We start from the raw sequence: 12,668 nt of genomic DNA, 5'->3' as shown, positions 1-12,668 counted from the left end.
GATATACCTTGACTTTAGCAAGGCTTCTGATGCAGTCTCTCACAGCATTCTCGTCAGCAAGCTAAAAGTCCAAGTTGGATGAATGGACGATCAGGTAGATAGAAAACTGGCTGGATCATCAGGCTCAAAGGCTAGTAACTCAGTGGCTCAATGTCTAGTTGGCTGCTGGTAGCAAATGGAGTGCCCCAGGGGTCAGTCCTGGGGCTGGTTTTTGTTCAATATCTTCGACGAGCTGAAAGATGGGATGGATTGCACCCTCAGCAAGTTTGCGGATGACACCAAGCTTGGGGGAGTAGTTGATATGCTGGAGGGTAGGGCTAGGATTCAGAGAGACCTAAACAAACTGGAGGATTGGGCCAAACCATGAAGTTTAATAAGGACAAGTGCAAAGTCCTGCACTTAGGATGGAACACTCCCATGCACTGGTACATGCTGGGGACTGCCTGGACAAGCAGCAGCTCTGCAGAAAAGAACCTGGGGGTTACAGTGGACAGTAAGCTGAATATAAGCCAGCAGTGTGCCCTTGCTGCCAAGGTGGCTAGTGGGATACTGGGCTGCCTTAGTAGGAGCACTGGCCACAGATTCTTCCCCTTTGTTCAGCACAGGTGTGGCCACATCTGGAGTCCTGTGTCCAGTTCTGGGGCCCCCACTACAGAAAGGATATGGACAAATCAGAGAGAGCCCAGTGGAGGGCAACAAAAATGGTGAGGGGGCTGAGGCACGACTTCTGAGGAGAGGTTGAGGGAACTGGGAGTATTTAGTCTGGAGAAGAGAAGACAGAGCGGGGATTTAATAACAGGCTTCAACTACCTGAACGGTGGTTCCAAAGAGGATGGAGCTAGACTGTTCTCAGTGGTGGCAGATGACAGAACAAGGAGCAACAGTCTCAAGTTGTAGCAAGGGAAGCTTAGGTTAGATATTAGGCACAACTTTCTCACTAGGAAGGTAGTAAAGCTCTGGAACAGGCTACCCAGAGAGGTTGTAGAGTCTTCATTCTTAGAGGTTTTTAAGGTCTGGGTTAACAAAGCCTTGGCTGGGATGAGATCACTGGGGCTGGTCCTGCTTTGAGCAGTGGGTTGAACTAGATGACCTCCTGAGGTCCCTTCCAAACCTAATTTTCTATGATTCAGGACAGTATATTCTATCCTGTGCAAGCTAATCCTGCTTTGCACAGCTAATGTTGCTCTGAGGAAGGAATATAAAGTATATATTTTTATATACAAAGTATATATTTTTGCTTGAAAAAGTGAAGTGTGCATATTTTAGCTTTATAATCTTGACACAATATAAACATCCTCATCTCAGTATCCGAGCAGCAGCTCTTTCCTGTTATGACCTGTCCTGTCTCACCAATGAAGCATACTGTGAATCATTTCCCTGGAACACGCTGAACTGGCTTAAACTTCCATTTAACCAAAAGGATTTGTTGAGACAAAGTCAAGGGGAATTTCATAATGCAAAGGAATGCACTGCAGGCAATATTAATTCAGTGCAAACAAAAAGAAACAACAGAAAGAAACTCTGGAAAAGAATTTGGGAAGGTGCTTGTTTAAGTAACAAAGATACAGTTGAAGGTAATTAATTAATTACTGGGGATTTTTCAGAATAAATCATGCGATAGATACCATAGATGTTATGGCTGGAAGAGACCTCATGAGATCATTGGGTTAAAGGAAAGTATCAGACAAATATCAAGACTTATAAGCTAAAGAATTGCTTCAGGCTAAATTTAACACTTACTTCGTTTCTGGGACTACTCCTGTTTTAAAATAGGGAATCTGCAAGAAGAATGTGCCCCGGCTTATCTTCTATACAACTGCAAATTTCTAATTTAACTAAATACCCCTTTTTCCTGGCCCTGTTTACTATTGATTACCCATATAACTGTAATTTAAGATTAGTTGAGATTTACTGGTGTAAATAATAGGTAGGCACTACTACTATTTTGTTTGCAAAGCAAGCAAAAAGAATTATTCAAGAATATTCTCTCTCTCTCGATTGTGGGCCAGCTTCTATGAATGCTAAGTCATGAATAATGTCAAGACTACTCAAGAGAGGATTATACTCTACACACGAGCAGGGAGCCTGCTTCGACGTGCTACAATTCCAGCGTGTTGGAGCAGACTTGATTAATCGAGCTTGCTAGAGTGTGGCAATTACCATGTTCCAACAGCCTCCTATGTTTCATGTATTAGCATCCCCATGCTTCAAAATGGCAGTGGGGGGTGCTTTATCTAAAGCTTGTTTGACAAGCTTCAGATAAAGTGCCCCTGCCACCATTTTGAAGCACATGACGCTGATACATGAGACGCTCTGGGCACTTTATTTAGAGGAGCTCTTGGAGCCACTCTAGTTAAAGCACCCACCTCCCCTACTCCTGGAGCACGTGTATAAACGCCCTATGTTTATAAGGCAAAGGCTTCAAGCCAGCAAACATTTACATTAATATAGGGGACCTGGGGGGCATGGACAACCAATGTCATGAGGGACAGGAGATATGGAATGAGAGCTTAATTTTATGGATCTACTCACCTATGTGTATAAGTGTCTGGTTTGGGGACTAAATGTATATACAACGCAAAATTAGGTAATATAATTTAATAAAAGAATTAAACTACCTATAGAAAGATCATTGTATAGCTATTAGGAAAATAACTATGCTATGTATTACACAGTCTGGAGATTATTCCTTTTCCACATTAATTTCAAAAGTATTAATGCTTTACTTACAATACATATTCCAGAACCATCCTGGCATCTATTGGAATTTCCATTGCAATTGCAGGGAACACAGCGTCCGGTAAATAATCCTTTATTCTCACGATAAAATCTAGAACTACATTCCTAATAAGTATATGCAGAGCAAAAACAAACAAACAAACAAAAAAAGCACATCTGTAAGTAAAAACGAGGGGAAGAAGGATTCTACATGTTCTAGGAATCTGTATTTTTCTGTTTGCCTCACTCAAGAAAAATCTAGTGACAAATGTTTTCAGAGAAACTTTTAAAGCCAACTGTTAGTTTCTTATGAATGAATGCTTTATCTTATACAATGACAATTTTAAAAGGAGACTTGATTGGCTGAAAGAGGTTCCAGATGTGCATTAGCTCATGGTCAAACATTTTATAAAAATAATACAGTTTAAAGATGTAATTGTCTCTCTCAGATTCTGGGAACTCGGTATAGCAAGATCCAGTTTTTTGTTTCTAGGAAGATCTGTTGACCAAACCATAAAATCATGCGCTGGGGAGAGGGAAATGGCGATTACAAGAGCCTATGCTTTGCTGATGATCTTGGCTCTGACCCTGCACAACCCTGTGCATGTGCTTGACATGAATGATGGGAACACTCCTGTTAATCTCAATAGGATTGCTCACTACTTTTCTCACAAACCAAATTAAACCTTAAGAAGGTTTTAATGTAGAATGACACTAGAGCATTCTTAAAGGGCTACATACAAAAGCCTCATATATTACTTAATGGTTATATAAAAACAATTATGAAGTTAACAACAGCATGTTCTTTAAAAACACTTTAGAGGATTTCAGAAGTGCTGCATCTGAAGCTATATGAAACTATGTTTAAACAGAGACAAGCTTATAAAATATATAGCAGTCTGATTTTTAAGTACAGGCTTGTCCTAGACAACTATAAAGTATGTAAAGTATGGTCAACAATTGAAAGGATATGAACAGAAATACTGTGCATCAGCTCAAAGTCAAGTTGAAATAAGAAAAAAGACTAGGGAGCTGAAGTAAGGTAACTTGATGAAAAGGAAATAATAGATACAATTGTCAGTAACATTAGCTTATACCAATTAGGGGCTAACAAATATGCTAAGACTAGATTCAGAAACAGGGAGGGCACAAAGAACTTTCCTCAACTTTGCTTTCCTTAAGTAAAATAACTCCTAAAGTTGCCCCATATGTTCCATACTTCCCTCCATACACCTTTGCCTAACAGGCAGAACCTGGCCCCAAACACCTTTAATAAATAAGCAACATATGAACTACAAATCATGTACTTAATTGCTCAGGTCAGGAGTGCCACTGAGATCAACAGAACCAAATCACAGGAGTGAGGGTTTATAGAACAGGGCTGTCAACTGTGCTTAGTTTAGTTTAGCCATGAGTATTTAGTGCAGGTTTCTATATGTGGATTAGGAAAACTAAGTGGCGTATTTATTACACAATCATCTGGCAGAGGTAAACCACAATCCTGCAATATTAGCAGTTACAATAGGATTCTAAAGGAATACCAGACAAAAAAAACAACTGATGATACTTAAACAATGACGTTTGCAAAAATAAACCTTGCTTTTTGCAATATATGGGATTAATGAAACAAATGTACACAGGGACTGATCTTGCACCAGTGATGCCAAAAAAGAGTTCTAATACTGACTTCAGTGGGAGCATGGATTGCATTTATAATTTGTATCACTGCTTGACATTTTTCAGATACATTTTAATAAGCATTAAAATCTTTTCCTCCTGGACACACAATCTCCATTACAGTTCAACAGGCAATCACTCCACATACCTGCTGAAAGACTAGTCCCATTAATATTTTAAATAGCTCAACTAAGGATTATTTATCACAAATATTTTCACAGGCAAAGCAAAAAATTAATAAACTTGCTTTGCCATGTATTCACACACATTTGAATAAATCTATGCAGTTCTTTATTTTACCAGTTTTAACTTTTTAAATTTAAAATTTGAAGCAACATCAACATACATACTGGACCACTCAAACACTTAAGGATAATAATCTTCATTTTGCAATATTTACCCTATATGAGCATAAAGCTCTTAAGCACTCAAAAGTGCACATAATCTCTAGCTGTTCATGTTTAGTGATAAGGAACATTTTGGAAGAAAGTTCTTCCAAATAACTATTAGCAGCAATGCAATTCAACAGATAAGGAGATTAGTATTCCTATTGCTTTACTTTAAAGTACTGCATAACATGGTATAAAATAAATCCATTTAAAAATAAAAGCAAAAAAACAAACAAAGAAATTAATAAAGAAAGAAAGAGGCCCTGAAATCAACAGGACAAATCACAGGAGTAAGAAAATATTACCTGTCTTGGTTTAAAATCCCAATGAATTTGTTGCTGTTGACCTCTCTCCTGAGGAAATGATAGCCTCTGTTGTGTACCTTGTCCCAAACAATGCCCCATGGCTACAAATGAGAAAATTAACCATGCTACTTTCTTCGGCCTCTGTGTTCTGGCTGTCATTTTGCTTGGTTCCCAATTTGACTGTTAACGTACAATTTTCTTTCACTATTCAATCCTCTCTCTTATACTCCTCTTTATTGTTCAGCTTCTGACTCAGAAAAGTGAGGCTGTGTGCTGTGAAGGGCCCCACCTTTAAACTTTATATGTGAGTCAGGTTGTACAGCACACATAACAGTTCCTGAGGTTAACAAACAACTCTGTAATTCCTGTACATGAGTGAATATCTAACTTTAGGCATGGCAGGAATCACCTTCTCCACACCTAACAAAGCCAGACAGAGCTAGACAATTACAGCAGCATATCACAGACTGAGTAATGCTACAAAAACATGCAGGGTTTATGAGCTATGCAAGTCAGTGGTATGACTGATTCCTTTGGGCTATATTTTTTCATCAGTGCAGGAAAAACAGACAGCACATAAAGGCACCACATTGCAGGTGCTACGGCAGGAGAGGGAGAATTCAAGTCTAAATTAATCAGTTTAATGTGTGGCACAGAACACCAAATGTATGAAAAATACATTTCTGAAAATATTTTTAAAATGATATTCATATATAAAATGTCATGACAGAAGGCCAGGGGAAAAAAAGAAGCACCTAGACCAAATCAGAAATGCAGTTGCTCTGGCTTATTTGCTATTCGACCATTCACATTTTAAGATGTATTTGATATGGCTAATACAGGAATTGTTTCCTTACAGTAACTCTAAAGCCTGTTCTTAAAGTAACAAATTCCTCAGATTCTGTGGAATCTGTTCTTTGTTTCTCTCTCCCATATTTCCCTTTGCTGTTTCAAATGATTGTGTGTGCAGAATCAAGCTACAAACTAAGCAAAATGACACCCAGACAAAGGCACTAGAAAGTAGGATGGTTCACTGTCACACTAATGGCTCTACCCCCAGCCCACAGACCAGATACAACCCCTGTCACCATGTCACACAGCCCACCTGGCTTCCCACGGGTCCAAAAATTTGGAGGTGGTGAAGCAGTGGCAGCATTAATTGACACTTCCATGCTACAAAATTTCCTGCTCTGTGGGAAGGACTGTGGGCTGTATAGCATAGCCCTATGCACTAGATCAGGTGCACAGGGCAGCATGGGGCCAATCTGGATGTGCAAAACTGATCCAAATGCACAGGGTGGAATGAGGCCCAATTCCGGTGCATGAGGCTGGGCTGAGTCAGCATGGGGCTTGATTTGGGTGTACAGGGCCAGGTGAAGGCAGTACAAGGCCCAATTCAGATATGCAGGGCTGGTGAGCATGGTGCAGGTCCTGATCGGGGCATGCAGAGCCAGGCAGGGGCACTGCAGAGCCCAGTCTGGCCCATGGACTGGCTCTGTGCCACTCCTCCTGCCTGTGGAACCAAAAGCTTGAGCACCACTGCCATAGGGCATTTTTTGGGATACAAAATGCGATCAGAAAGAAGCATTTCCTCATTATCCAAGTAACAGTAATGCTTTACCTAGGCTTGTTCCTTAGCATTTGCACAGGAAGATCTCAAAGCAATTTTCAAATATTCACAAGAAAATGTCAATATCCCATTAGAAGGGAGCCACCTAACATGCTTCAGCCTGGAATGGCAAAATGTTGCCAACCCCTGATTCACAATGATCAGTTAACACATACCATGTAATTTTACCCAATAATTCTTGCACGGAGCCCAGAACTACTTCTATGACATAATTTAGAGAGGCACCAGTTTTTAATTCAGAGATTTCAACTGAGGGAGAACACTAACATCCTTAACTGAAATGTTCCAAAGGTTAATTTACTTGACTGTTAAAATGTACAAATTATTTCTAGCCTGAATGTTTAGCTCCCTTTACAATGTTCAGCTCATGTATTTACTAAATTAAAACTGAGTTCTGTTATCAGAAATATTCTGCATATGTAGGTGCCTACCAACTCTGGTAAAGGCAACTCAACCTCTCAAATAAACTACAGAGACTAAGCAGCTATAGCCTCTCACTATACATCACAGAGGGCAGGACTGTTCATATAGTACATGCACCATGCAGAGCAGCAATTAGGAGCACAAATTCCACAAAAAGGAATCAAAATGGACCTCTCCCTAGCTCAGAGTACAGAAAAAGATTTTACTTTTCATTACTATACATATACTTATCAGTAAAGTGTATTGCTAACAATTAGGCTTGTTCCTATAATTACATCAATGCAGCTCTGAGTAACATGCCAAGTATGATATAATGAAAAGGCAAAGAAAAATTTCCTACCTGACATGAGTCACCTACATACTCAGGGGGGCAGGAGCATGTCTCTACATTATATGCAATGCTTCCACTTCCTGTGCTGGTGGCTTCTTCCAGCCCAACCTCACCCAGAGTTAACCGCTGAGTCTCTGTGAAGTAAAGGCCTCTGATGTGTAAGCCATCTAGTCTAGACAGGACCATCATCAGTTCTTCTCTAGATACATGGTTATTGCTGCTTGCATGTCTGAAGTTTCCCTGTACATTAAAGATATAAGGTAAATATGGCCCTGGAATGAGTTCATCTCCAGTCAGCTTGCTGGAAATGGACACTTTGTAACAAAAAGATATGGTAAAAGGAAAAAAATCAGAGGGCACTTTTTTCTGCAAACCTAGGTGACTGGACAGAGAAGAATATATAGAAAGGAAGAGTGGGGAAAGGCATGAGGGAACACAGACAAGGGAGGTGAGAAATACTTGATACATCTTTTGTATATTTTATAGCAATTAAGATCATGTGTCAATTCCCTACCTGAATATAAGAGACCTAGGAGGGAAGCACACGATCAGCAAGAACATGCCTCCCCCATGCATGATGGAATGGTCAAGCACCAGTTCAAGGGGCAGAAATAGTTCTGGGGCATGAAGAATGGAAATGGAAAAATACTGCACAGCACAGAGCTGTTGATGTTGGCTGAGGCCTAGAAGGAAGTTGACCTGAGGAACCTAGGGATCAGTCTCAAGTGGAAAGAGCTGAAGAGCCAAACTCATCCAAATTCACTGAGGGGGTCACCAACCAGACCAAATAGGAATCCAAGGGGAGTTTTCCTCTAAAAGGAAAATATCCATGAAAGTTTCTGTTTCATAGATGCAGGCTTTCCTTAATGTTGAATCATTTGCAAGAGGAGCCTTTAATGGTCCCATACCATCACTAGTCAATGATGCAATTTGGCCTGAAGACTCTTTGGTGGGACTAGGATGCCTGGCTAAATCTGCAGAGCTGGTGGTTAGAAAAAAGGAATATTTGTATTTGTAAATGAAATATATTCAACCTGGAAACTGCTGAGAGACAATATGGTACCGTTTTATCCCATACGTTTTCACAGGTTGCTATTCAGAGTCGAGCCATATAAGTAGAACCACAGTTTTTCATAATAGTAATAATTCCTCATGCTTTCAAAAGACTCGTCTTTCCATTCAGTAACTTGCTCAAAAATCACATCAGAAGTCTGTACCAGAACCCAGATCTTCACAATTATGTCTGCAACCTTTAAATTTGTGTTCATTAAATGTATCAACTATTTTGTAAGTTCAACTATTTTGTAAACTCAGCTTCATTTGTGTAATTTCTTTATATATTGTGTCCTTATCTTTGCATTATACAAAAAAGTAAACAACACATGAAACAGAAAACAGATTATTAATGACAAATATGAAAGCAAAGCATTTCCTTCACATGTCTTACTTCGAGTAGCTGAACACGGCCATAATACTGTCGGTCAGGCAAAGGGTTGTTGGGATCCACATAAACTATTTTCATTTGCAGACCCTGTATAAGAGAAATGTTTTAACACTATTATTTGAATACTTTTAAGGTCACAGTGTTTAAATGCAGTGTCATTTGGGGAAGCAAATTTCTGGAATTTTGTTAAAGAAATGGGGCAGTCTGGGGTCTTGATAAGTATGGAAGTAAAACCAAAATATACCACAGAAGCAAGCATTATTAGCATTAAATTCTGATGCACAGATGGTGCATCTAAACAAGATGCTTTACTGAGCAAGCCTAATCTAATGCACAGTAAAGTGTCACCATCTACACATGCACAGCAATTACTGAGTATTAGATTAGTCTAGGGTGCCATTTACTTATACTGAAATAGGTACTAGAAAACGGTGTAGTAAACTAATGTACTATACTGCATGTGTAGACACTGACCTGGAGCAAATTGCTACATAGTAAATTCAGGCTCATCAACTGCATGTGTAGACATGCCCAGAAATATTGGTTATTATTAGATTTCCTCATGCAGTATATTTCTCAGCTAGAACACTAGAAGGCTGAATGCAAATTACTGAATGGCTGATAAGGCTGTCATCAGATTCCTATCACATTTAAGACAGCACCTTGATTTTGATTTGAACTTGATAGAATGGGAATTTCAAGAGAAAAAAAAAGATTCTTTTGCAAAATTTCAGCCACATTTGAACCTAAAAAAAGCTCCCTTCCAAGTTTTTGATTCAGGAAATAAAACCAAGGGCCACATTCAGACAAGTGGGAACATGTGTTTCCCCAGGGACAAGTAGCAGCGGCACACCTTGTGCCACTGCTTTTTGTCCCTGTGGAACACCCATGCCACATACACTCTGGTTCATAGCAGGTTATTCTGGGTGAGGTACGGAAGGCTGGGGCCAGCACAGTTGCTGGCCCCAGCAACCTTATCTGGGATCCTGGGGCCTCAGGGAGCTGCAGCTATGGTGCTCCTGCAGCAAGGAGCCTGGCTGACAGCCAGAGTATGGCTCCAGCTGGCCAGGCTCTGGTTCTGGGTGGTGCATGTTGGCACCATGTGTGCTGCCCCACTTTTTTGGTGTGGGTTTTTTTGACCCCAGTATCTCCCACAGTCAAACCCCCCTCCTCCCCAGTGCTGCAAGGTAGTAACGCAGGGAACGCCTGCATGCATGGTGTGTGGTGCAGCAGATGTGTCTGCAGCACCATGTACTGCACATCTGCACTTGTCTGGACGTGGCCAAGAAGTTCAGATATAGGGCTTAAGTTGAAAACCTCAGATTCTAATTTTGGCACATATGTAGTTAAATTCAAATCTGGTTAACTCTGACCCAAAGCCAGTAAAGTCTTAGCAATGCATTTAACTTTACATAAATGAAAAACCCTACTGCAATCAATGAGATTGATCCCATGTGTAAAATTAATCACACAAATAAATCTTTCCAGAACCAAATCTGTGCAGCAAAAGTGCAGGGCTGTAATTTATCTTTTTAATGGGTATAATTTTCTGGGGAAAGTCTGTTTTTATCTTGTTCTCAAGTCAGAAATGTGTAATAAGTTACTTTGGCAACAGAAATAGGTTGAGCAAAATGTAATAAAATAACTTTTGTAGAAATGCAGAACTGGGATGCTATAACTTTTAGCAAACTATTTTAAGGAACAATCTATGCTAAGAGTGTATTTTAGATCATTAGGGAATAAAGAAAGAATGAATATGATAATTACTGTTAGCTGTACATCAGGCCTTTTATCTAGAAGAACCATCCCTTCACTAGGCAAGCCAAAAGATTTCACTTGATAACTCAGGTAGCCACCATATGAGGAAAGCTGTAACAACAAGTTTAAGGTGATAAAGAGTTTATCTAAGCATTACTAAATACAGTGCATCCCCCTCCCCCTCCCCACAGTGCTGTAAATAATATATTCTTTCTTTGTTCCTTTCCCTTTAATGTGTGAACAGGTATTGCTTGAAAACAAAAACTGGAAAGAATAAGAAAATGATGGTCACTTTCAAGCTTACTGTGATAGTTGGTTTATATAATTCTTGTTCAAATGGCCTCCATCAAGTTGAAAATTGTGTCTTTATGTAAGGATTTTGTCCTCAAATTATTGGAGGATTTCCTTGAAATATGTCCCCCTCCCACTGGTGCATCAGGGAAAATAAATGTAGGGGAAGACGGGTAGGTGGCCCCCTTGCCCTCTGCCCCCCGCTGCAGCCCCTTCACTGCTCCTTACTGTCAGACCTTGCTCTCCCTGAGCATATGGAAATGGGAAGTAAATTTGAAAACACTGACAGATAAATTGATGCAAACTCCACAAACATACTTTTAAGCAGTACTTTTGTGCCTTCTTATAGAGTGTACAATCTATGCATGATATTAGTCCAACACCAAAAGACTCATGATTTACCATACAGTTCATTGGGCTGGGCCCCAGCAGTCAACAGAGTTCCAAGCCATGGTGACCCCATAGCTCAGCACTGCTCAGTATGTGCGTGTACTCTGGATACACCTCCCCCACCCCACAAAGGATTCATGTGTTAATTAGTTCCCCACTCATGATTGAAACTGGGTGTTCTGGTCATGAGTCCTGGGATCTTCCAAAAATGTATATGCCGATGGGGTGCAGGGCAACCTGGTCTAACTTCACTTCATGGAGGCAAGCCTTCACTAATCATATGCAACAGACTGAGAGGGGGCAACAGAGGGATTGTGGGTGAAACTGTTTAGGGCCCTGCCTGGTATCATTTGGCAGGCATTTAAGGCTGGTGAAGAAATTGGAATCACTGGAAAAGGGAAAGAAAGACACAGTTCAGCTGTGGGAATAAAAAGGAAGTTGAAATGTATTCAATATAGTGGCTCACAATGACTTGAAAAAGAGTTGGCACTGAGGGGGACTGCACTCAATGGGCACTATTATCTATCTTATTCATATGGGCTGCACTAATTTATCTATGTGGGAGATTTCCATAAATATGTTTGCCAAATTTGGACAGTGTATCTTATAGCCACAGTTAGTGTTGGCTGTATTTTAATCAACTTCATAGCTGGTTTCCATTATTGAGTATATGCTGCTTTTAGCAGCAATTTAAAAAATGACAGCGTATTTAATAAGGCTTCCTTGTATGTGATTGTAAGATGAGGAGCCTTTTCCCCTGTGCTGATGGGGAAAGAAAATCTCATCTTATATTCAAGTAAATATGATAAAATATGTGCTTGTGGCACTGCTCAAAACAAAGGCACTGGCAAGTCTACTCAGGACTTTGAATGATCTAAGCCAGGGGTTGTCAACTGGGGTATGTGTACCCCCAGGAGTATGTGAAAAGGGGCTAGGGAGTACGCGTGGGCAGGCATAGACGGAGCACCACCACCCACCACCCTGTGCCACCACCTCTGAGGAACAGAGCCGTGGGAGGGAGGGGGGGCAAGGGCAGTGGCTCCCCTCTGCAGGCTGTACAGGCACTGCCTGGCCAGCTGGATGCAAATGTGGGGAGCTCACACATGGTGGCCGTCACCACCATCCAGCACCCCACACTGCCACCACCATGTGCAAGCGCCCCCCCTGCTCTGTGTCTGGCTGCTGCCACACTCCCCACCCCACTGCTCCACCAGAAGGGGTACACTCTTTAAAAAAGGTTGAAACCCTGATCTAAGCAGAGAGCTTCTATGGGTATCATTTGAATAGGGTATTTGTGTGGGAGGGCAAGGGA

General features: G+C 40.7%; 1 protein-coding gene across 7 annotated transcripts in view; it reads right to left on the bottom strand.

Annotated features, from left to right (window-relative positions):
• Positions 1–12,668, bottom strand: part of LOC102386555 (laminin subunit alpha-3) — a 134,312-nt gene that overhangs the window by 57,068 nt on the left and 64,576 nt on the right. For all 7 annotated transcript variants that reach the window (XM_025213874.1, XM_025213868.1, XM_025213877.1 and 4 more), the window contains 4 exons: positions 10,685–10,786; positions 8,921–9,004; positions 7,483–7,713; positions 2,731–2,844 (listed from right to left, as the gene is read on the bottom strand). In XM_025213874.1, the coding sequence (XP_025069659.1) occupies positions 2,731–2,844; positions 7,483–7,713; positions 8,921–9,004; positions 10,685–10,786 (531 nt within the window). The remainder of the gene's footprint in view (positions 1–2,730; positions 2,845–7,482; positions 7,714–8,920; positions 9,005–10,684; positions 10,787–12,668) is intronic.

The sequence above is a fragment of the Alligator sinensis genome, unplaced genomic scaffold (assembly GCF_000455745.1).
Source record: "Alligator sinensis unplaced genomic scaffold, ASM45574v1 scaffold117_1, whole genome shotgun sequence".
Taxonomy (NCBI): Eukaryota; Metazoa; Chordata; order Crocodylia; family Alligatoridae; genus Alligator; species Alligator sinensis.
This window is presented reverse-complemented; position numbering and strand designations above follow the sequence as displayed.